Source organism: Cataglyphis hispanica, chromosome 19 (assembly GCF_021464435.1).
Source record: "Cataglyphis hispanica isolate Lineage 1 chromosome 19, ULB_Chis1_1.0, whole genome shotgun sequence".
NCBI lineage: Eukaryota > Metazoa > Arthropoda > Insecta > Hymenoptera > Formicidae > Cataglyphis > Cataglyphis hispanica.
In genome coordinates, this window is record NC_065972.1 from 2,693,484 (window position 1) to 2,718,905 (window position 25,422).

The 25,422-nt window shown below is 38.6% G+C and overlaps 3 protein-coding genes across 14 annotated transcripts in view; 1 reads left to right on the forward strand and 2 right to left on the reverse strand.

Moving 5' to 3' along the window:
- Positions 1-25,303, forward strand: part of LOC126856578 (uncharacterized) — an 87,352-nt gene extending 62,049 nt beyond the window's left edge. For all 7 annotated transcript variants that reach the window (XM_050605212.1, XM_050605211.1, XM_050605206.1 and 4 more), the window contains 4 exons: positions 2,344-2,468; positions 22,322-22,563; positions 22,763-22,895; positions 23,126-25,303. In XM_050605212.1, the coding sequence (XP_050461169.1) occupies positions 22,420-22,563; positions 22,763-22,895; positions 23,126-23,907 (1,059 nt within the window). In that variant the 5' untranslated portion in view covers positions 2,344-2,468; positions 22,322-22,419 and the 3' untranslated portion in view covers positions 23,908-25,303. The remainder of the gene's footprint in view (positions 1-2,343; positions 2,469-22,321; positions 22,564-22,762; positions 22,896-23,125) is intronic.
- Positions 6,120-8,079, reverse strand: LOC126856584 (phospholipase A2-like). Its single transcript, XM_050605227.1, has 4 exons — positions 7,525-8,079; positions 7,060-7,219; positions 6,842-6,985; positions 6,120-6,544 (listed from the first exon to the last, which is right to left on the reverse strand). The coding sequence occupies exons 1-4, from the start codon at positions 7,682-7,684 to the stop codon at positions 6,298-6,300; spliced, it is 711 nt and encodes a 236-aa protein (XP_050461184.1). The 5' UTR covers positions 7,685-8,079; the 3' UTR covers positions 6,120-6,297.
- Positions 10,301-25,422, reverse strand: part of LOC126856581 (homeobox protein unc-4-like) — a 120,532-nt gene continuing 105,410 nt past the window's right edge. For 4 of the 6 annotated variants that reach the window (XM_050605214.1, XM_050605215.1, XM_050605217.1 and 1 more), the window contains one exon: positions 10,301-10,356. The gene's annotated coding sequence lies outside the window, so the exon portion shown is untranslated. The remainder of the gene's footprint in view (positions 10,357-25,422) is intronic. The other 2 variants (XM_050605220.1, XM_050605219.1) reach the window with 1 other exon arrangement.

Below are 25,422 nucleotides of genomic sequence, written 5' to 3' on the forward strand. Positions count from 1 at the left end.
TCCCGACAGTATCCATGACCGGATTCATAGTCCAAGTGTCTAGATATCACTCAGAGCTTTTATGAGCGTTATTGATCCATACAGATATATGTTCACGAGAAAAGGAGTATATTAGTCGTGAATATTGTTGACAAATATGCGCTCACTTTCATAAAAATAAATTTCTGTTACAATTTTAGCCTTGAATGTTCGTATGAATAGGCCACTTTAAAATTGAAAAAAAAAAAAATTTGCCTCTTTGAAAACGTTTGCGAAAGCTCGTTCTTCCTGACACTCGAGCAAAGTGTTAACCCATCCTTCCAGAATGCATAGATTCGCGACCCAAGTTCAGCGATGCAACGTTATCGATTCACCGAAGCTTCACCGAAAGGCGAAGCCGCGCCTTGCGAGACTTCTCGATCCCGGAGAAATGCGCTTTATTACGGCTAAACAGGCTGACTGAGCAGTATATTACCACGAGACGTCGCTGATTTATTGCCAGGCAGGCCTGCCTGCCTGCCTGCCTGCCCAATATCCGTACCTTGGTCCCATCGGCGAACAACGGCCTCGGTTCCCTCGCCGCCGCGTTGACGCGTTTAGCAAGCTTTTCCTCTCTATCTCTACATCTATCTCTATCTCTCTCTCCCCCTTGCCGGCCCCGAAACTATTAATTCCCATCTCCCGCAGCGAGACCGACGCCGCATAATTCGATTCCACGAAATTACCGCACGGCGACGGGATCGTGAGACGACGCGCGATTGCATTGTTGCATGCAGACAGGAGAGAGTTTCGAGCTTTACGCCCCGGAAACCTTGAGTTTCAGACGCGTCCGCCTTCCAAAAGCGGGCTCAACTTCGGCTAACCATCCGAAAATGGCTATCTCTCGGCGCAAATTTATGTCGAATTACGAAAAGTTATCAAAACTTCAATCTTTATCAAAAATCATTCTGGAATTAATTTTAATAATTTAAACGCGCTAGAAAATATTAAAATGTTTTTTTTTTTTTAATTTTAATATCGAGTAAAGCTGAGAATTACTGTCAAATAACGTAAACTGTCAAATAATGCGAGTAATAATATATTTTTTTTTTTTTTATTTTACATATTTCCATTTTACAATCATATTAGAAGTCACCTTTTTCATTTTCTAGTTTCTTCAATGATTCTAATGATATTATACTAATATCGTCTATTAACTTTAAGAGAAAATATATGTTCGAGGTAATAATGGAGAATTATTTGGGAGAGGAATTTTCTTCTTGTAAAAAAAAAAAAAATGATAATTTGAAAATAAAGTTTTGATTCAAAAATATTATTTCTTCAATTTTGTGTGTGTTGTTTGAACGCGAAACTTTTTAAGCTTGCGCGAGATTGAGATTTTAAACCTGTCGGAGCGGATCGATAGATGATTTGGTGCGTCCCCTTACTCGCCACATGCCCCATTTACCCCGATAGCTGCAAATACGTGTATTATAGCGCAGCTTCGAAACTCTCGAGAGCCGCCACGTCGCGGGTAGCCACCCTCCGCCTGCAAACGACAATCCTTCGCGTTGTTAACGATTCGCGTTCTACCGAGAGGGCGCAGGCTGGTCGGGGGTTGCGATCACGTTGGAGAGATGAGATGGAAAAGGGGTGAGGGGAGGGGGGATTAAATGCCAAGAGTGACGAAAATTTCGCGGTGTCATAAAAGCTATCTTTTTCGTCGAATTTCCAAATGTGAAAAATATATTTCATATTTGATATCCTATTATTAAATAATACACAAACTGGAATTAGATATCACTGGTTTTCAATTGTTGTCCAAACTATGTATAAACGCTAATGGAATATATTAACCTGATTTCAGCGGGAATCTATTATAGTCATTGTAGAGAACGCACATGATGAATTATTTTCAACCCGATGAATTGTAGATCAAACTCGTACTCGCGAAAAGTCAGAGTTTGCCCATCTCTTTGATTGACTGACGTAAATCATATAAAATTCGTTATTATTTTTCTCGAGAGAAATTTTCCTCGATCGACTCTCTCCGAGGTTGCGATCTTCATCCATCTCGCTTAACGCTCGCGAGAGGAGTAAGACGTAGAGTCACACTTCAGCACCCTAATAAGGCTGCTATAAATTGCCATCGATTCCAGGAGCGGGGTTGCAATAACGAAAGATGCGGAGAGAGAGAGAGAGAGAGAGAGAGAGCCGCTTTTTCTCGCAAACCGTGAGATACGCATCTGTGGGAGAACATTTAAAAATAGTATGCGATGGTGCGGATGCACCGACAGTGTCCCCTCACCTCTCTCTCTCTCTCTCTCTCTCTCTCTCTCTCTTTTAACGTGACTATCTAAAAATCACTGTCATTTATTGTTGCAGGATCTCCGCGCCGTTCCAAGTCGCCGCCGCGATCCTGATTCTCGCCGCAACAGTGTCAGCTCTGATCGGCCATTGTTATTCCGATCACAGGACTCTCGTAGCTTGCGGACTCTTTCTCCTAAGCGGTAAATAAACTGTGAAATTCTCTCTCAACTACCTGTTTATCTTTTAATTTTTTTTTTATCGATTTCTAATTTCGCATAATCAAACATTCCGGCATCTGTGTTATGAGGTTATTATTTTAATAAGATCTTTAGATCGAGACATATATATAGTAAACGATCAAAGTTACCGATGCTAAAGAGTGAATGAAGCAATTCTAAAATTAATCCTTTTGACGCGAAAGGCAGGGATTTTATATGAAACCTTGAAAACTATAGTTTACAATTAATTAAAGTATCATAATTGTGAAAATGAGTTATTTTAAAACACGTTATGCATAAACTTTCCAACGTATTGCTTTTTTTATTCCGGCTGAGAATATGTAAAAGACATCGTGTATAATTCACCTTAAATTAATTTACCTTGAATAAATATTTTTCGATCTAAAAATTAAAAAAAAAAAAAATTGTCTATCGATTTACGATGGGAATTCTGTTCTCTGATGACAAACAGCTCGGCAATTCTTGGATCAAACATCTTAGAGCTCACCCAAACCTGAGAGCAATCTCTTCTTTCTTCGCGCTCTATCGCGTCGTATAAACGGTCAAGTAAAGACGAGACTGAACTTTCGATTCGCGTGTACATTGTTCGTGTGACAAGAAAGCGTACTTAAAGCTCATGTGACGTAATAGATGAGCATACCATTTATATCACACGAATTGCACGATTCTCGACAAAATCGAAGAGATATCGCATTGTTGGCTTCTCACTGGTAAAAGTGTACTCGATACACAGCTGAGGATCAATCGGTCCAACGTGATCGGTGAAACCCAACCACCTATATATTCGACGAACAAACGCGGCAAAGGAAAACAATCTTTTACCACCGCTCTCTCTTTGCTCTCGTTACTTTTAACTCTTTACCTCGCTCGTATCGAGTACACAATCGATAGAGCGGTCAAAAAGAAATGATCTAAAAAAATAAAAAAAAAAAAGAAGATGCGAGAATTCCAAGAATGTTACTCGAACGGATGTTAATTGTGTTTGGTAAAGCTCTAGTGAATTAAATTAGAACCCCAATTGCATTATATGCCTCTATTTATATTCCGCGATATTAAATCATTTAATAGACAGTGTGATGATCAAGTTTTATTATACAAGAAACATGTAATCTTTCTTTTCTTCTTTGAGAAGTTTTCCACGCATTGTCTCTATACTCTCTCGACAACCCGATTCTCGGAGACGATGTCTCAATTCGCGCCCGGAATGTGCGCGTTCGTGCTGTAAAGGGGTGAAAATGATCTATGCGCCCTTTCGCGGGATCCGGCGGATTACGAAATCAGAGGGGGTGCAGCGATCTAAAACGTGTCGACGACGAAAACGCGACGCCTTCCCATTTCCAACCCTTTCCGGAACGTCGATTCCCTCATATTCTCCTCCCTCCCTCCCTCCCCCAATCTTTTTTGCCTTTTTCTCGCGGATAATCCAGGCAAGGCAGGTAAGTCGATATGCGTGCGTGATTCAAACGAAATCGAAATTCGGGTAAGAGAGGCGTAGAAATTGAAAGGTATGAGAAAAGGCCGGTAATATCGCCCGAGAATCGAATTGATTTCTTCAACGGTGGTGGAGCGAGAGGGGAAACGGAAAGAGGGGTTCAACATTTTAATAAAAACCACCCGCGGTTTTGTCGACATGGATGAAGGGTAGCGTCGCATATATGAGAAAATAGTGGCGTCATGTGGGCGACGCTTTTCGTCCGTGCGCAAGCCGAGAAGAAAATACCTTTTCAAGATGTAGCAAATATTTCTTTATAACTTCTCTTTTTCAAGATATCAAAAATATAATATTATAGAAAATTTACGCATATATATATATATATAATATTAATATTTATACATATAACATTTTAATCTAATATAATATTTTATATTTCCTTTTCATTCACACACATTATTTATGCGAAAAAACAAAGAGAGAGGGCAGCTAATTTTTCTCGAAAACAACGCGATTAATGAAATTTATTCCACACTTTTTTCCTCGTTTTTTACGAGAAATTATTCACGCCGACAATTTATTGCACGTCCTGTAAAAAAGGTACCGTGATGTAACATTACTTTAAGATTGTGCTTCCCGTCGATAGGAATTAAAAAGACTGGGAAAAAAAATCCATGAAAAAAAAAACTCCAATTAAAATTCTGTTGGCATTACCCGTTTCAATTCAGGTTAATGAAACTCCAATTAGAAATCCTGTGCAAACTACAGTGAAAATCGTGCAAAGATATTAGGCCCTTTCATATTTTCCGCTTCGGCCCTGACGAATGGAAGAAAATTCCTCGTACATTTTTTATTAGCAATCGCCATTTTTCTCAAGAGGACTCTATAATACAAGGCACTTAAGGGAGATTTCAAACGAGCGAGGTTCGAGTCACGGCAATATTCTTAAAGGCTTTTTAATAAAACGTCGAGAAATATAAAAAGCGTGTCTTTTAATGAAAGAAGCTCGCTCGCGCGAGAATATCGCCGAGTATAAGACGATGTTACGAACGAAACTGGAGATTGATCTCCGGGAAACTTAGCTTTCCGGTTGATTTGACAGAAGTGGAACGTTTCCCATATGCCATGTGAAATCATGGTAGAATTTTTATACGTGATTCCATTATTTCCATCCGCGTATAACTTGGCTTATATTGTTGGTTATTTCATCGGAATACATAATTTATCTCGGTAATATATTATTCGCCTAAGTAACGTAAGAGAAACGCGTGTGGATTTAAAAAACCAACACACATATATACTATACGTACACATCTATATGACATTTCTTACTTAATTATAAATGCGCGCAATGTATAAAGTAGATATATCCGTTTTTCACGTATTGTCCGAATTAAGAGATTGTCAAAAACGTGCAAAGCGGACACGCAAAGTGTAGCGATAAAGTGCATTCGGAAGACAATTTTTTAACAACGCGCTGACTGTTGAGGTGCATTAACAACCCTTTCGCTCCCCCCCCCCTCCTCTTCCTTCTTTCCCTCGTCAATATTAATTCAGAAACATCCTTCGTTCAGAAACAAGCGCTCCCGCGGCGAAACTTTCACGCGCGCACTTTTGCATAATTGAACATTCTTTTCGCGTGAGAAAGAAGAGGGGGAGGGGGAAAGGGGTGAGACGACGGCCGAGGGTAGCACAATTCCCAAGCTGCAAAAGGGTATAATAAAGAAAGGAAAAAAAAAAAAAAATCGCGGAATGGAGATAGGTTCGCTCATTCGACCGCCCATGCCTACAGTCTCGCGATAAAATTCTCGACGGATTTTCAAGTAACCTCCCCGTCCCCTCCCCCGCAACCCTCTTGCGCTGTCGTATCGAGGACGAAGCAATTTCGGAGCGGACTTTGGAATCGTACTCGGGAGGGCACGATTCTCTCTCTCTCTCTTTCTCTAGCCGCAGTGCCATTTAGGTATGTGCAATTTAGGGGGGCAATTCGTGCCCCTCGCCTTTACAAGTGAAAAGTTTGCGAAAGAAAAATCGGGAAAAAAAATTATATTAATATTTATTATAAAATATCAAACATTTCAAAAGTTTATTAAATTTTAATTACTAATTATTCATCATTTTAATAATTAATTGTTAATCAATTTTAATTATTAATCATTAAATAGAAAATTTGTCTTGAATAGAGAGAGATTCTTATTAAATATAAAATTATACATAAAAAATGTATATATTATCTGGCATTATTTATCTTTTAATACTGCAGAATTGAATTTTTACATAATCTCCTCAAAGAGATTACAACTCGTTACCTATTAATTTTGGCGAATCCGCGAGCGTAAAGTACGACATGAAAATGCATTAATAATTATCTTCGATAGCTTTCATAGCGTCGACTTCATCCATGGAATATTTTCTATCGCTCGCGAAATAGGATTGTGAACCGAGCTGCGCGGCTCCATCATCAGGCAAGGTTAAAGGTTCGTCGACGTAGATCGATCCCGGCGAAGTGGCGTTGCGTCGATGCCCCCATTTTGGATTTTCGTCGAACTTTGCGCAGAAAACGCGACGGCCCTTCTGATCCATCTCCTCGCTTATTTCGAGACCCCTAATGAATGATGTAATTAATGAATGTTTTTGACGGGGAATCAATCGACGTCAAAATAACAAACAATTTCGACGTCGGCTCAATTTTCACTCGCGAGAGCTAATTGATGGATAACAATTAAGCAAACCTCAAGATGATACCTGTCGTTAATAGCGATATTGGCACGTGCAAAATCATCGACATTAGCGTCTGGCATTGAACTGATAATTGACTCGATAACATTTTAGTCTCACTTGATAAAAACTTTCTTTGGCGCAATTAAAAACAAAACAAAACATTCATACGTATATCACTTACTCTCTTATGCATTCCTCAGAATCGTAGTAAGTACGGAAGCACTGCTTGCATTTTCTGAAATATATATATCCCACGGTGGATGCGTAAAAGCCATGTACTCGCATCAAGCAATTGTAAAATTGCAAATCGCACTCGCATAATGAGCTGCGAAAAGTCAAAAGTGAGCTTGCGCGCTTAGGGATCGTAAAGGGACATATAAACGTGATGTATCGCGGTACCTTCTGCAAATGTATTTGTTATACAGTCCGTATTTTGTAACTTTAGGGTTTATGTAATCCTCGCAATGATCGTGCGTTCTGCAACACGTGTCCAGCTCGTTGTACACACCCAATTCGGAATGGTCGCGAGCAATATTTCCCCGGCCACACCAAAGCGTACCTATATACATATGTAATAAATAGATTGGATCGATAAATTTTAAATAATAAATTTAAATGTTACAGATATATAATTTTTTGTAACAAGATAAAATATGAAAATCAAGAGATAAATTATATACAAATTATTATTGATTATTTATATATTATTTGTTGGATGATAAAAAGATATAAAAATTATTTAAATAGCATAATGTAAAAGAATATAAAAATTATTTAAATAACATAAATGTCAGGATCGCAATCTCTTCACCTGTATGCAAAATAATTGATACGTTTATTCTAGAACAAAATAAGGATAATTACCTGGGAGAATTCCATATCGAAGGTTCTTGTGAACTTGTGACAGCCCACGTAAAACTTTGAAATAATCTTTCACACGGTAACCTTTCGTTACACCGTTATTATCAACAAACAGCACGAATGCGCAAAATGCGATCAAATTAATCGTACTGGTCAGCCTCATTTTAAAATAAGTAGTATAATGTATATCAACAACGACGAGCGAGAAGAAATCAAAACAAACAGTTTAAAACAGTTGTGTAGTGTATTTAGCGGGGCTGGAGAAATAATACTTTCGTAACTTGGATTGCACGTTTCTTTTTTATCTTATCACAGAAACTGAAAACAATCATACAACAAAGAGAATAAAGATATCCGTCTTTACGCGTTCATTTCTCCCAGAAAAGTGGGAGTGCTATCCGCGTTTGCAAAAGCCTCGTGCCTCTATTTAATATTACCGCGCTCTATCGAAGTCTGTCCGCATATACAAAGGTGATGGCTTTCGCATAACAACAGTTATAAACAGTGTAAAAAATATTTGCAAAATATACGTCGAAACTACGCGTGTTAATGTCGCGCGATATGAAATACAACTGTTTGAGAGAATCCGTCAAAATAAGAAGAATTATGATGCCGAGCGTTATGTGTATTTAATGTGCACACATGTGTGTTTTATTTATCGCGCGCTTCCTGACCGCCAACTTCCTCGCAATATAAAAAGATTGATAAAAAATTGTCCAAAGTTAAAGAAACTCCAGGAAGCACTAAACTTTCAATATGGATAAAGCTCGTTTTATAATTACAATCTATAATTCGTGATAAAATTCAAGATGGAATTCTATTTATAATTTTATGTGTATGTCATGTGTGCCCTAATATATTATATATCTTATAAATGCATGTATTTTATTTATTCAATTCTTTCTGTATTATAGTATATGTAAAATTGTAAATATAATTTTGTCTCGAATTTTATCACAGATTATAAATCATTTAAAAAATGGAGTTAAAATTCACACACGGTTTAACAAGAAAATAAAAAATATCTTGTATATATTACATGACCCAGATTAACATTATCAGATTAAAAATAAGAAAATATGTTTTTATCGACTTAAAATTTTAGATATGTTATATTTATATAAGTAGACGAAAAAGGAGCAATTATTTTAAGATACAAATTCAAGGTCTGATTCATATCTGCTGTTAGCGACATCTGTTTAATATCGTTATGTAAATTTAAATCTCTTGAAACATACATTCGTATCGCAAACATTTGCGATAAGAAAATTTTTTATTTAACATATACATGTCACAATTCGAATCCGAATCGGACAGAATGATTCTGAACGGTCTGTTATTTATTACTGAATGTTAACAATCATCTTTTCATAATTATAAAATATTCAGAAAAATTTTATTACAATAAAAATGAAATATCAAGTATATAAAATATTCGACATATTTAATATTGAATATATTGAAAAAAATTTGCTTGTAACCTGCCGTTAAATTTTCATTGAATATAATTCTATCTGAATTCGTTTAAAAAGAGACGATCAATGTAGCACTTGTAAAATTAATATTGTCAATGTAAAGTCGAAACCGAGGTGAAAGAGAAAATTTTTCTTCTCTTGGAGGAGAATAAGGAGAAGCGAGAGAACTGCGAAATGGAATAGGGTGGCGGGTGTCTTCCTGGATTTCTGGCGAAGCTTTTTAGAGCTTTCTCTACATTATTTCAACTGGCCGACCGACCCTCCCCACTGCCAATCTCTCTCGAGGCCTCTTTCGCTTGACTGCGCATTCCTTTTAACGATTTCGTCCCCCTCGACCGCGACATCCGCTTTTGTTTCACGTTCCTCTCTCGTTCTTCAAGGTTTCTACCTGCCGCCTGCCTTGCTTCTCGCACTTTCTCGAGAGAATCTTCTCTCGAAGTCGCGAAAGTTCGGAAGAATATGAGGGTGGAATAAAGATACGAAAAAAGTTACATAATTGTAAATGTAATCATCATCCTTCCCAGATAGTTGTGCGACATCTTTTGACAAACGCAGATTTTAATTCATATTATATTTTCTTTTTTAGTTAGTGATTTTTATAAAAATCTGTATTATTGATATATTTAATGAATTTTTCATGTGATACAAAAAATACAATTATGACATGTTCTGGTAACGCTTTAATTGACAAGCAATTTATTAATTCCGCGATATTTCATTCTCCCTTGATTCATAAATTTTTAACTTTTCTTACAAACTCTCTTTGTATCAGATCCTGTAAGTCTTTCTTCAATTTTATTAATTACTATTAATTACTTGTGATGGTAAAAAAATTCAAATATCCAAATATATCGTTAAATATTTAAGAAAATCATATAATGTGTTGTTTTAAAAGAAATGAAATCGGCGAAAAAATTTGCATCGCCAATTCGAGTGATCGTAATACAACTGGTGGCGAAAAAGCCACCGTCTCATGTAGAACGATGGACGATTGCGAAGGAGATTGCGGAAGATATAGTTAAGGGGAGGGAAAGAAAGCTCATTTCTTCTCCGCGGAAGGTGGTTTGCATTAAGCTCTACGCTCGCGTTTGTGCATCGGAGAGGGAAAGGAGGGATACAAAAGATTTGACGTACATACGTGTATATGCGTTCTGCCTGCTTCAGGTTAATGCACCAAGAAGCGCATTACCGGGAGTGCTTGCCGCGGAGAAAAGAGCGCTATTGCAGGACCAGCAGTCACCGATGCACGCAACCCCGCGCCGATGGGGATGAAGGGAAAGGAAACAAAAATGTCGGCGACTAAAAAGCGGAGAACCATCCTCCATCTTCTCTTTCTCTCTCCTGCACTCCGCATCGGTTACTGGAAAACGTACCATTGTGCGGTTTCTCTCGACTGAAAGTTTTATTATATCGTAAATTTAATTTTCCATTATATTAAATCAAGATATATTCGAAAGAGGTAATTAACATATAAATATAATAAAATATGTTAAATTTTTATCATAAGACAATAAAATATTTTAAATCCTTGATCTGTCAGATTTTTTTTTTTTTGATATTTCTATCAAGCAAGAACAAAAATGTATGAAAAATATTAGTTTTTATAGAAAATAGAGTCAAGATATATATGAAATTAATACACAATATACTATTTCACGTAGTAAAATGCAGGTGAGGGATAAAAATTTCTCGCTTTTTTATTTCATTATCTCGAGTTGATAAAAGTGAGGAAATAATTAACTTGACTCGCTTTGCCGACTTGGCTAAAGCCAAGGCGTTATTTCTACCAATGGCGTTATATATCCCGTACTTCTCGCGTGAATTCAAAATTGACGGCTTCGCCTCTCGCGAAGTCGGGCCTAGCAAAGGGAAACTGAATCCGCCCCGGCGAACAAACGAGGGAAATTATCTGCAACGGCTGAAGTAATAACATTTAACTGTGCACGGCGTGGAAGAAGGAGGAAAGGTGGGGGAGGGGAAGAGGCGATCCCTCACCGAGGGAACGCTGGAGGGACTGCAAGGCGGAATTATAAATTGTTGGGGCATAGTTGCGATTGTTTCGAACCGAGGGTGAGAAGCCGCCGCGTCTTTCCATCCCCTCTCGCCCCTCTGAGCGAACGCGAGGACGATTATTCTCGTCCTGTTTGTTCCTCTCGTTCCCCTCAACGGAAACGGTTGCACGACTGCGGAACAACTTCGCCTTGTTCGCGACTGCTGGAAAAATGATTTCGATTGCCAATCGTAGAATTGAAAGATCCTAAATTTCAGAAAAGACGCGAATACGAAAAATACAAGTATATACAAAAATTTTTTATTTATTAAGAATAATTGTACAAGTGAAAAATCGAAAAGTGAAAAAAAAAAAAAAAACGAGAGGAACAAGGGCATTTCTATCTTTTTATATAAAATTGCAACAATTTCGCGTTTGTCACAGAAAATTGTAGACAAATATCACATTTTTCGATAATTTGCAAATAAAATATTTCAAAATGCGGTAATGAAAGATATCCCTCTCGATATCCTCGTCTCTTTCTCCCACTGTTATCCTCGCGACTGGACCTTGAAAAGTGATAAATTCTTTCATCGTTCGCCATCCCTCGCCGTCGTGCTTTTACCCATCCGCGAGAGAATTCCTTTTTAAGCAGCGGAGGAAGCTTCTCCTTTAAACGTTTCTTTTTTATTGCGCATGTTCTTTTTGCCGGACGGCGAGATCGGCAGCCACGACGGTAAAAGAGCTCGTAAGTTCTGCAGCACCCTTAAGGCCCGTAATTACGTACCGGGAGAGAGACGGCAAATGGCGGGAAAGAGAGATCGACGCAAAAGATACCGATAGAAGACGAGAGCGCGGTATCCGGGCTGTGTGACACGCGGCTCTCTTCGTCGGACTCTGATTTATATTGTACCGGAGACCTTTTGGTCTCGACCTCAACCGGATTTTCGAAGGCTTATGTCGCGTCGATTCCCGAAATTCCGACACGGACTTTCCTCGGAATCCGTTGCCTTAGCCAAATTGATTCACCGCTTTTATTTCGAATAGAAAGTCGTGAGATCGTGTCGGGAGGTATTAATGCTTAAACTAATATATTTATTAAAGATTCCTGAAAAATTAATTTTCTTTTTACAGCATTGAGAAGATACAGCGCGTTTTAATAATTAACATTAGACATCTTTTATAATATCTGCATTATAAATTATAAATATTGAAAAAGTAACATATAATGAAAAAAGTTGTGTAATTAAGAAAAATGTCCCGATATTTTTTAATTTCAATTTATTTTTACTCTTGAAATTGAAAGTGAAAAGTGTCAAAAATTATGGAATATCCCATGTATGAGAGAGAGAAAGAGATAGGAAGGAAAAGAAAACAAAAATATACCGCGGAAACATACGAGAGTTCTTATTGGCTGTGATTTTATGCGAGAAATTAAATCCCAACTATATCATCGACTTGTCCTCTCAGATTATTTTGCAATTTCGTTATTTCTATCATGTCGCAACTTTTAAGAAAGATAAGTGGCACTCAAAGTTCCAAAGCAAATGACAACGCGTGATTCCATTAAAAGTCTTTGCAGGAATCCGTATTCGATAATAATAATAATAATAATAATTCTAATCGTCAATTATGTTGCGTTCGCAAATTTCCAAGACATTTCTTCGCGGGCGCATCATCGAAAAATGTTTAAAGGATTTTTCTTCTGAAAAAAAAAAGGAAAAACGAAGTGTCACGTTAAAAAGTTGCGAAAGCTTTTAGCGCGAGATAATAAAATTTCTTTTATTCGCGTCCTCTCTTAGATTAGCGCGGTTAAATGCGCGAAGAGGGTTGCGAAATGTTCTCCAAGCTCCGTTAATGTGCACATAATCTATGTTTTTAATAAATGTTAATCCGTATTTTTCTCTCGGCAGAAATCGCGACGCCGCATGCGCCACAACACGCGCGCAAACAGATCAAAAGAAAAAAAAAGAAGAAAAATCTTCCATATATCTCATAAACGCTTTGAGGCGCGCGTTCATTAAAACGCCGCAGCGTAGAACGGAGATTAAGCTTTATTATAAAGGCCGTGAGGGAAAACCGTCGGCCGCGTGACTAAATTTTCCACCCGCATTGTGTCGTGGAAAAGCCAGAGCCCGCATCTCTCAGACATGAAGACGCGAGAAGTTCGAGATTAAAAATTCAAACTATCAGGGTAATTAAGGATTTTACCTCCAAACTTTGTTTCTCGATAAAGAAAAATATATGGCATTTTTTTTTATTTTTATATACATGGTGTCTCACACATTGGAAAATATTTCATAATTTTACATAAAAATAAGAATTTTTTAAATAGACACTTTAACGAGTAATATTTCCTTAACAGTGTAATTCAACATAATTTTTGATTGCAAGAAAAAAGTTTATTAATAAAATCGAGAAAATTACAATTTACTAAAAAATTTGTTTATGCTTCAATACATCTCATATCAATATTAGATATCTTCAATTCCAATGATATGCTCAGTTTCTTCAATTCATCTCAAAGTCTGGAGGTGTTTATTAAATCGATGAATTTACAAGTAAAATTCGAAAAAAAAAAGAATAGAGATAGTTGACCATTAATAATATTTCTCCGTTATTCACTGATCTCTCTGTGCACTTCCGTCACTGTTATTTATATTTTCCAGGCGTGTCCGCGGGGGCACACAAACCCACCTGTAATATCTAGAATCAATGCGGCACGGCATAACGGAACAATATTTTACCTGTCGGAACGGATCGGTCTACCCCATCTCTCTCTCTCTCTCTCTCTCTCTTTCTCTCTCGGGGATGGTGGACTAGTTTCGGAAGTACTACGCGGTTGCAAACTTCGACTCAATACGTCAGCGAACTTAAAATGGAAAGTTGACAACCCGCGGGCACGTCAGACATTTTGCCTCTGTCGCGTTCAATTTGAATAAACCCAGCCGCCTCCTCTCCTCTCTTCCTTCCCTTCTGAGAAGCCCCGCGGGCAAACTGCGTCCTTTTCGAACTTATTCAAATTGCGCTACCCTCGCCTTCCCTCTCACGCCGCTCCGCTCCCTTAATAGAGTGGCGGCTCTATTCAAGGAATGCGACCACGGCGTTATCAAGCGCCGAATTATTTTAAGCCACCGTATTGGCGGTCCAGCGCTACGCTCGGAGTGTTAATAATTTACAATGCAAGTTGTAAGTTTATAATAACTCGCGCGAAGTTGCTCGCTCCGCTTGGTAATGACCATAATTGAATTAAGGGGCTCGCGCGCGGTGTGAGACATGGCCGCTTTCTATTTGCCTCAATAATAACGTAACTTCTCGCAGCCGCGACGAAACAAAATATGATATCTCGACAAAACCCCTGGCGTTGCTTTACCTGAATAAAGATTAAATATTATCATCGCAAACATATTCTTTAATTAGAGAGTACGTGTTTCATTATTAAAAACTTTTCAAGTTTTAATTACGATTGCGAGGAGAAGGATGACGGCTTCATCTAAATGAAAGATTAGATTATAAATCTTGCCGACTTTTTCTTCCTCTGTGTAAAATGAGAATAAAAATTTTAAATATTCCAAATAAATTTCGAAATTCCACTGCGAAAAATATATACAATAAATAATAATACAGTTAATATCTAAAGTCTCCAAATAATACAAAATAATTTGATAAAATAATACATTTAATAAAAAATGATATAAAATACATTATGATTAATCATTAAAAGCACATCTCGATTCCTATATTAATTTACAGATATTCAAAGATTTTCCCTGACGTACGACAGAATGTTTTCGTATTTTTGTAATATTTCTCAGTACGTGGAAAAAGTTCATCAAACCGACGACGTAATCCGGCACGAGAGCGAAACATGATAAATTATAGTACATTTGTATATAAAGCGCGGTTCCTCCCCTTTCCCCCCTCTGCGCTCGTGCAAATATTTGATGCGCATGTGATTAATTGCGGTTGCCTAATTACCAGTATACAGCTCAAAATTGCACCTGTATACATGCGGGATATCCCAGAATCGACGCAGCCTTCAAGTTCTTTGATCTCGTTCATTTGCTCTCGAAAATATGACTAGGTTGCCTTATTTTTTTAAATATATATATAAATTATAGACTTTGCAATTATTTTATTCTTTAATATTCCGATAAAAAAAAATAAGGTATATGCATTTTTTAGATTTTTTATAAAATATCTCAATATCTTCTACAAACATCCTATGAGAATATTCCCTTTAATCTTAAAAATAAAAACGCGTCTTGATCCTTAAAGAGAAAGATTATCATGTGTCAAATTCATTTGACACGTGTTGCGAAGAATTACACAATAAAATCGCGAGAAATTGAAGAATATTTAGAAAAAAAAAATCGGACAAGGAAGCGATAAAAGATACAATGCAATAACTGGCGATATCTGGCGAAATAGTCTGGGTATAGAAGATGGGGGGATGCGATATATGTAGAAGACATTATCGTACGCTCTTTGGAGATGGAAGGAGGACGATACCGGGGGAGATACTCTAATGCAGCTTGTTATTGCGTTCAACGTGCAACAATGCTCGCTCACGGTCGAACGAACACAAATATGCTGCTCCCACATCAGCTGCTCTAAGACGCTACTGGGTGAATCGATTGTTTGGTTTCTCGCGTCGCCTGTTCCGCGTCCCCGGTAAATTGTGCGCAAGCCATTACAGGATGGCATTGTGACGATATATACGCGTCGACTCTTACGGGTAAAGATTACAGCCAATTCGCTTTTGACAACCGTCGTAAATCGTCGTTGCGGAAATGAAGGATCACGCCGAGAGAAAGAGAGAGAGAGAGAGAGAAAGAGAATGACAATTCGCGCGCTGATCCTTTTTCTAAAATCTAAGAACATCTTATGCGGAGAGATTCGCGGATTCCAAAGGACCGTATATCGCAGACTCTGTTCTGCATTCTCTCTACGAGTCATTGTAAGATGAGGGAGGACCCGAGTCGCCTAACGACGTCGTTATTATCACGCGGGATGTACTTCTTAGTACGTGCTCGACGTTACGCCACTCGACCCGCAAGAAAAGCGACCAGCGTGAATCCCGGGGACTTTTCGGAGGAGCATCGAGAAACTTAAACCTATGTGTGTGTATGTGTGTATGTCTCTTCTAAGGGATCTCTCAGTTCCCTGAGAGAGAGAGAGAAAAAATTTTCTTTGCTCCAAAAATATTCTTGTTTACGAACATAATTAGACAAAAAAAGTGATGTCTTCTGATATCTCTTAAAACTGTTATAATAAAGAATTCCTTAAAAAAGTTTTTCCACAACGTACCAAAGATTTTGACATTATTTTTATATGTTTCACATTTTCTAAATATTTAAAAATTTTATATAGCTCAATATGTGTTCAGAAAATTATCTATTTTTTTAAATAAAAAGAATTTTAATATTATATAGCATTTTAAGTGCATTACTTCTTTTCTCTTAATTTCAAAATTAAAATATAAAATTTAGATAATTTATTCTAATAAATTTGATCTTTCAATTTGATTATAAATCTTGAAAAAAAAAAAGAGAAAATAAATTTCATTCATATAATCCTCTATAAACGCAATAAATTAATATTTTTCTTCAAATTAGGCGCGTGTGAAAATTTCTAATCCTTTTTTTTTTAGCAATTTTGTTGCTCGAAAGATAAAACGAGAAAGAGTAAAATCGCGCGCGATTGACTTTTGCGGCCTTTTGACACGCGATCGCGTATCAGAAAGAAAAAAAAGAATTTGATACCAGACTCGCCGGGACATGATGCATCGCGACCCTCCCTCTGTATCCCAATTTATTTAGAGCTCCCGCGCGAATTACTTATAGCCAGATAAAATCAGAGTATCGACGGGTAGATTTGCACGATGGTCCGATATAGCCGCTCGCAACCGGATGCGTCTAGTTACGCGATCGGATACGAATCATATGACGTGTACGCGAACTTGTTTGCGCGCCTGTCGCTCGTTTAACGTTTCTTGAATAATTCAGCGCCGCGGCTGATTGCGAGTCACCCTCCGACACTTTCAAATACGATCGTTGACATAAACTCTTCCAACACGCGGGAAAAATTTGGAACGAATGAAATGTGTGATGTTAATTTTTGAAAATGATTGAAAAATTTTTTTTATTTTTTTACTAAATCCAACGCAATTTTTTATGCCGCAACGATAGTTAAATGGAATTCTGACGTCACGGGTTTTGCTGGAATATTTAATAGGAATATTTCGCCGTTGTCCGCAATAACAGAGTTTTTTGTTTTATTAATTCAATCAATGATAGCTGCGATATACAAACTGTTAAATTTCTATATCGTTAGAGAGATTTAATACGCGTAAAGAAGGGGTTGAGAAGAGCATTCGTGCTCAGACGTTAAATTAAATTCTACCTATGGGATATTGCATATAAGCGTACGTATGTATGTTCCACTTTTAATACCCGGCATTAATAACGCATCGCGTTCGGGAAAGATATGCGTGATAACGTCGATACACAGGGCGTTATGAAAATTCCCCGTAAACACTGGAAGCGACATTATTTTCGCGCATTATTTCACATATTTCGCGAGCATCTCCCACCGTGGCATTAATCATTTTTACGAATTACGAGGCCACGGTTCGCTAATACGCTTTTATTTACGGACAAAGCACGGACAAACCAGTCTGCCCCCTCCCCCCTCCGTTCCTCTCTTTCCTCATCCCCCGGGCAGATTTTATATTCAGCGTGGAATTATAAAATTAATCGTTTTCCGACAATGTCAAAAGCAATACGCGATTGGATATCGCGTTAGATTTAATCGCCGTAATACGACCTCGATCGATGCATCACGCGATATTTCGATATATCGAGTGGGTCGCAAATTCCTGAAATACTCGGCGATCGTTAATCAGGGAAATACATTTATAAAATAGAGGCTGAAAGTTTTATATTTAACACTTTATCTTGTTGCGAGATAGAGACGGTTTTTTATAATATCGCAAACAGCGCGGTTATTAAAAATGCCATTTTTTTTCTCTCTTACATAATCTATCTATATATAAATGTCTTTATATACGCTCTATATTGTATGTTAAGTGATATCTTTAACATATCCTCTTTATATTCGATTCCTGCTCAAGTTTCATACACGAAGAGAAATCCGCGATAAAAGAATAAATACGTGAGGATTTAGGTCACGAGCAACCAAGTCTGAGAGGCCATTGTATTTCAAAAAGGAAAATAAGTAAAAGTGGAAAAAAAAAAATTGGGAGCAAAGCTGGAAAAACAAGAAGATAAGTAGCTCGATCGAATCGCGGTAGAAATTTTGTGAAGCGGATCTAAAGCTATCGTGCGTATAATTTGCGTTCGGCTATCGTTCGGCCAAGTTCGACGGAATTTAATATTAATACAGGACGTTCGAATTTCGAGAATACCGTCTGCGATATCGAATGACCGATCCAATTCCCCACCGACAGCGATGACAAGCGATCCCCGTATTCTGTAGGAATGCACGTTGCTGGATTTACAGCATGCGCGTTAAGGAACGAGACGAGGAATGCACCAACATGCAAACGAATGAGCCAATGAACGCGCGAGCGCTCGTTGTTGTTGTTGTTTTTATTTTTTTTTTTAATTAATTCCAGATCGCAGTATAAAACGCCCCCTCGCAGTTTTCTGTTGAGAAATTCTCTCGGATCCGATTTAATTAATTCATCGCGCGTTTTAAAGATAGACGGAGATAGAACGTGCACAGAGGAAGAGTTAAAGAGAGAGAAAGAAGAATAAATTAAATATACATAAAATACAATTATAGAAGCGCGGAGACGTAAAAATTAAATAGGAAAAAGAATTTCGAAGGAGAGAAAGACGTGTAATATCCAAAAATAAAAATTACTTGAAACAAATAAAAAAAATAAATAAATAAATAAATAAAACCTAAAAGTAATCATTTTCTTAAATATAACATTTTATTAAATAATTGCAATCAATGATAGAGCTTTATCATTATTTGCTATTCTATTCAAGCTACGCTTTTCTATTTTACTAAGGGATTAGCAAAAAATCTGTTTAATGTACAAACGATACCGGTGTCTCTTTACACGATGATTAATAGCTACCATCGGATAACAGGACGAATCGAATACTAAAAAAAAAAAGAAATGCTGATTGTAATTGTTCATACAAACTGTGCTAGATCGGTATAGCGGGTGAAGCGAAAATTTATTGGACGTTTGCCAAAAGAAGAAAAAAGTAAAAAAAAAAAAAGAAAAATGAGAAGAAGTACGGTCGGAATACATATCGAATTCCGTAAATTGCGGGGATTGCGATTCGGAGTCGCGACGACTCGGGGGATGGAATCGCACGTTGTCTTCGATATCAAGGACTCGCTACGACGAGTAACGAGTTTGCCGTAACCGGGCGAGGGAGAGAACGGTCTTCCGGGAGGACGCGCGCGCGAATATTTCGGATCCGTCCGCCCAGCGTGGTGCATTCTGGCGCGGCTCCGGTGCATAAATTTCGGACGTGCCGGCTATGGTTTATACCGGCGGGATTAAATAACTTGACCCACTGGCAACATATCATCGTGGACCGTGTACGGACGGCACGCGTGTCCGCCGCGCATATACATATGTATATAAACGTGCTCGCTCGGGCACCGACGAAATACGCGCGGCGCCTCTCTCGCCTGCGTCAATTTTTATGAATTTTTTTTTTTTTTTTTTTATTCATATATTCAGCGCATTTTTATGTCTTCGTTATCGCTATTGTCGTCGTTATCGTGAATTTTCGTCGTTATTATTAAAATTATTAACGTTTATAACGGTGTCGATTGACATATGGAGAATCGTATGATTTTTTAACGCTCTTCGATCCAGATTATTGGAATAGGAAGAAACAAAACTTGCTTTCGAATAAAATATCATCGAATCGCTCTTTTTGTACTCCAAAAGTGCCATTTGCATTCAAGCGTTTTTCCACGCAAACATACCTTTCGGCAGAAAAAGCTGTATCGATAGAAGACGACCATTGATGTCAAAGTAATGGTAGTGAAATGTCTCTTAAGCACAGCTGCCAATATCTTTGGTATGCGTCGCGTTCGAGACACCGCCCGTCAGGCTTCCCGACAAGAAACGAGTCGAGAAATCCCCGACCACTTCCGGCGGGATGTCCGGCCTTGGTAGCCGCGTCGTAGTTTGATTAGCTGAGATTACCGGAGCGTGCTACGAACGGCGAACTATCTCCTACTGATCCCCTACGTGAAAGCCGAGAGAGAGAGAGAGAGAGAGAGAACTCCAATAAGACGAATCAAGTTTGTCAACTCTGATCTAAGGGCACTTTCAAGGGACCGAGCACAGGGTACACGTGCGTCACCTTTCGGAAGAGCGGTAACAAAGGGGGATGAAAGAGAATGCAATGACCCGGCAACTTTCGGTCCCCGTTTGACGAGCGGATTGTAATTACTGTTGATGAACCCGGCTTTCTCAATGCTCGGCGAGGGACGAGCGTCCGCAAATCAGCGAAGGGATCGCGGGGGGAAATGCGGGAAATGTGGTGACCTGGACAGGATGTAAACTAAGTTCTCAAGCAGAGTACAGAGACGTATATATCTGTTAATTCAATAATAATACGTAATAAATGATTGGCCTCTCTCCTTATAATTTATCTGTATAAATGTCACAGTGAGATGTCGACGTATAATATTTTCTTGTGAGAGATTTTATTTTTTAATATTAACGTTGACGTGTGTATATCTCGAGGAATGATTCGTATTATGCGAGAAATTTAAATTCAATTTTTAAGAAAGTTTTTTATAAAAAGTAAAGCGAGAATTCCATCGAAACTAAAGGAATAAGATAATAAAATGACTAAACTGGAATTCTAGTTAATTTGCCTTCCTAAAATAACATGCATACAATAACACTTAACAATTACTTCTCTCTCTCTCTCTTTCTCTTTGCTGGATTGTCAGAGACCTCCGTTTTATTTATGCAGTTTCGCGAGATTATAATCGACGTGGTCTAGAATTTCTTCGTTGGTGTAGTCACGCCTTGCTTTGTCCGCGGACAGCTATGCAAACCTTTGCTCAATTAATTAACAGTAATTGCAATTTAGTCGACGAACGTGGAAACAGGAACGGAAACTGGGAAGTTACCCGCCGGTGTATATACGTGGCATTCGCTCGCGTAGTCAGATATTATTCGAGTACAGAAGCATACACCCGGAGGGGCGCGCATACCGGGGGAATTAGCGGCTGCTGTAACGAAATTAATCCTTTATATTCCCGCAAAAACGAACGCGTAACAACGACGTGGCGCAATGCACACGCATCCATCTGATTAACTTGTGGACGATTTTTACAATTCTTTTTCTCTATGCAACCTGCGATGAGAGGGATCATCGCGTTAAATTTGTCTCTCTTCGCAGCAGGAATACGCGTCTAAGGCGTGTTTCACATCTCGAGAAAGGTAAAAAAAAAAAAAGAAAAAGATATACTCTCGATAGTAAGGATAGAATAAATCTCTGTAAAGGTCCAAGTTACTTCAAATCGCTCGTAATGAGAGTGCTCATTTACCGTATAAAATGTGAATCAATCGCTCTGAAACACTTGCCGAGGTCCCTGAACGCGAGATTATTATTTTGTCATCGAGACAATTCCTCTTGTCGAAGGGAACGGATTTTAGTATCCACGGGAGCAGCAACATTGCAACGGCAAGAAAGCGGAGATCGAAAGGACAATTGCTTCCCTCTCATAAGCTGTCTCCTGCGTCTGCCAATCCCGTTTTTATTATAACTCGATCATCTCTATCTTCCGTAAACCGCGGGACGCTTCGCAATATGAGCGACGTCGTTTCTCTCGACAAATGTAGAAGATTCCCATGACGACGGCGACCGGAATGAAATCTTTATAGCTTATCGAACCGGAGCGATATCCGGTTGCCATGTTCCAAGGAAAGAGTTATCTCTGTAATCGGCACTCACGATCTCCGATCTTTCTCGCGGTTCCAAATATTTTTATGAAAATATAAATAAATATATTATAAATATATATAATGCCGATTAAAGCCAACGATTTCTGTCACAATTAATTTGTATCAATGTAATATGCATGTATTCATATAAGATTTTAATTAGATTTCGCGATTTGATTTAAAATAAAGTCACTTAAAGTGATTTAATCTTAAAATTATATCGATGCGAGATTAAATTGTGCATGTGTGTAACTAGCTTTTCAAAAAATGTTTTAAAAACAAAGGAGAAAAAGATTAAACTCTTTGCATCAACATTATTTCCTGAACGAATCGCAAAAAATGTGTAATGGATGAATAATCGTATTTCAGGTCTTTCTTTGGGCGGCGGACTGATAGTTCTGGCATCAGCCTTATCGGACGCGTCACTGGAACTGCCGGGAAAGTACAGCTTGCCGTCTACAGCCGGCATGCAAATGGACGATAACGGTTTACCTCAGTACCACTACGGCTGGTGCCTTCAGCTCTCGGGATTAGCGCTGATGCTCGCGGAAGTGGCGGCCGTTTTAACCATGTCCGGCTACATGGCACGCTTTTCCACGGTTGAGGAGATGGTGAAGTTGTCGATTGAAACTACCGTTAACCGCGCAAATTAACCCGCGTGATTAAAGCTACAAATCCACTTGTACGCCAACCACGCTGTGAAACACTGCTGAGTGTTGAACAAGTGGATTCCTAGCTTTATCGCCGTATCTCTCGCAATGGGGTTTGAGAATATTCATGCCTTTTATTTTCTCTCTGTTTTTCTTGTAGGTGAGAGTTATGGTCCCGGGAGCTGAGAGGAAGCTGAGGGAGCAGAGAGGCCTCAGCTCGGAATATCTCGTGCGAGCGCATCAGAAATCGCCGGGACCGCCGCAGACACGACCCTTCGGTCAGCCGGCTAAAAGTGGGTGAACTTATTCAAGTAAAGAAGGGTGTCCCGCGTAAAAGATCGAGGGATCACAAAAATATCGGAGATATCTTCTATCGAGCGTGCTGAGATCTTGAGATCCGACAAAATTCCCGATGATCGTGAAAAAAAAAAAAAGAACAAAATTCGAGATTCTGCGGGACACCCTGTTGTACCAATAATAATTATCCGGAGCAAAAATAAGTCCGCGCTTGTGTGTGTCCTAGCGCCTCAAAAAATAGCCGAAGAGGGAACGTCGTTGCTCTGCAAGTCGGCGCCCGATATCTGCGCGGGCTCGAATCCCCAGGCCATCAGTTACGTCGATAAGGCAGACCTGTCCCACGTCTTGCCGGCCTATCCGGATAACAAGGGCATCGATCCGCGGTACAACTTCGACAAGACCGAGGGGAGCGTGGTGGATTCCCGACTGAGCGGCTTCACGGACAAGGAAGGCTTTATCGATTCCCGGATCTTGTCCGACTCCAGGCAGAACATGATAGCCTTCACGGATAACAAGGAGTCGGGCCAGGAACAACGATACACCAACGACTTCTCCGCGAGAAGCGCCGAGGCTCAGGATATCGTGGATTCAAGACTGAGCGGTTTCGCTGACAAGGAGGGTCTCCTTGATTCCAGACTGAGCGGCTACGTCGACAAGAACGAGTCCTCCTTGCTGGACACCCCGTTCGGTTACGACACCAGATACCAAAGTCTGGCTGGCCAGACCGTCCCGATCACCCTGAAGAATCAAAACACGTCCGTGTCGGCCATTCAGTCGCAGTACATATATCAAAATTTCGGGACGATACACTCAGGCATCCTCAAGGTGTCGGAACCCGGTACAAGTTCCAGTTCCAATTCCAGTCAGCGCAGCATGACCCTGCAGAATCCAAAGCGCAAGTCGCAGATCGCTCAGAACACCTTCAGCACGATGGAATGCGAGAGGAAGAAGCGAGCGTCCGGGGGTCTGACCAGCAAGACAAGCTTTTACACCGGAAGTGCTGTATGACCACCACCCCCGCCTCCGACCCCGAAATAACTTCAGGAAGAGGAGACTCCACTATAACCGAAACTACTCGGCGCGACTACTTATTCGAGATGGGTTGGAGGATCGGACGCGCAAGAGAATTGAAAAAGGAGAGAAGGAAAATTTTCTATCAGCGAATTTACAACAATGTGTATGAAAAAAAAAAAATGCGTTCTCGCTTACAGGTTCCTGCGGTGAATTTCAAAAAAAGTCTAAGAGTATATTAAGCGTTTCGAGATACAATTGATTTCAAGGGCAAAATTAATTGTAATTCGCATACAGATTAAATGTAATTGTCCGTCAATAACATCACATGGACAACGCACACATTACGCGAATCGAATGAGAGAAGTAAAGATGAACAAAATCGAAATTGCTCTTATCATTTTATATAGTCAAGGAGTAAATTAATATCTCCGTCACTCGCTGTTAAGATTTAACTTTAACTCGACACGTAATCGCGTCTCAGCTGCATAACCAATCGAACAAAGCTACGTAAGGTGCTCTCTTAAATGGAATCAGTGTATTATCATTGATAAGCTATAGTTTTAGTTGTAAGAATAACACTGCCAATAGCATGAAATCTCACTAAAAGTATTAGTAATAGTATCTAGCTGTTTCAATCGGTGAGATTTTAAAATCATAAGATAAATAACAATATATTTTGTTAAAAAAATATTTGAATTTGACTAACAATAACATCTTCTTCATTTTTTTTTATAATTTTATCACATCTTAAAAGTGTAAAGGAACACAACGCAGATGTTTCTGAATTTGAATACTAGTTCAACTCTGACATAATCAATAAAGCATAAAATGAAATAACAAAATGTGATTGTTTTCACTAAAGATCAGAAAAAAAAACTCATTGATAAAAGAATATCGTCACCGTTTCAATCACTGACATTTCCACTGATTCAATTTAAGAGAGTGGGATATTAATATAGTCAATACGTTGTAATACATTTGGTGGTTGATATAATCAAGATACTCACGAGAGAGATACGGGCGGATACTCGATATTTTTTTTTCTTTTAATAATAATAAGAAAAAAATATACATATAATGATCAATGAGAAATGGAGTAGTTTTCGATTGAAAATTTTCTCTGATTTTTTTCGGCAATTTTTACGCGCCTTACAATTGTATAACTAATCGAGGACATATCAGAGATAAACATGTTGGTTTGATAACGCTTCTTACTGAAAGATTTCATTTTTAATTTTGATCTTTGCCCACGCTTTTTGCGTTTCTTCCTTACATATAAAACAGATAAAAGATGTTTTACGTGCGCCCGCATAATTACACGCATCAATATATTGTAACGTGTAGTTGAGTGTAATAAAATATTCCTTTTCTATAAAATAAAATTCTTCTCTTCTCTCCCATTTGTCATATTTCTATTCGCTGCAAGATTCAAAATAAATGTCGAGATTTAATACCTTGCAGTAAATTATTATTAATTTATTACGATGTGTATAAACGGAGCGAATTTTA

What these genes read in the sequence shown, in the direction of transcription:
- LOC126856584 (XM_050605227.1), bottom strand. Translation starts at nt 7,684, where the DNA reads ATGAGGCTGACCAGTACGATTAATTTGATCGCATTTTGCGCATTCGTG. An exon ending in AACAAATACATTTGCAGAAG is followed by an intron (nt 6,986 to 7,059) that starts GTACCGCGATAC and finishes GACTTTTCGCAG; the next exon opens with CTCATTATGCGAGTGCGATT. An exon ending in TCTGAGGAATGCATAAGAGA is followed by an intron (nt 6,545 to 6,841) that starts GTAAGTGATATA and finishes ATCATTCATTAG; the next exon opens with GGGTCTCGAAATAAGCGAGG.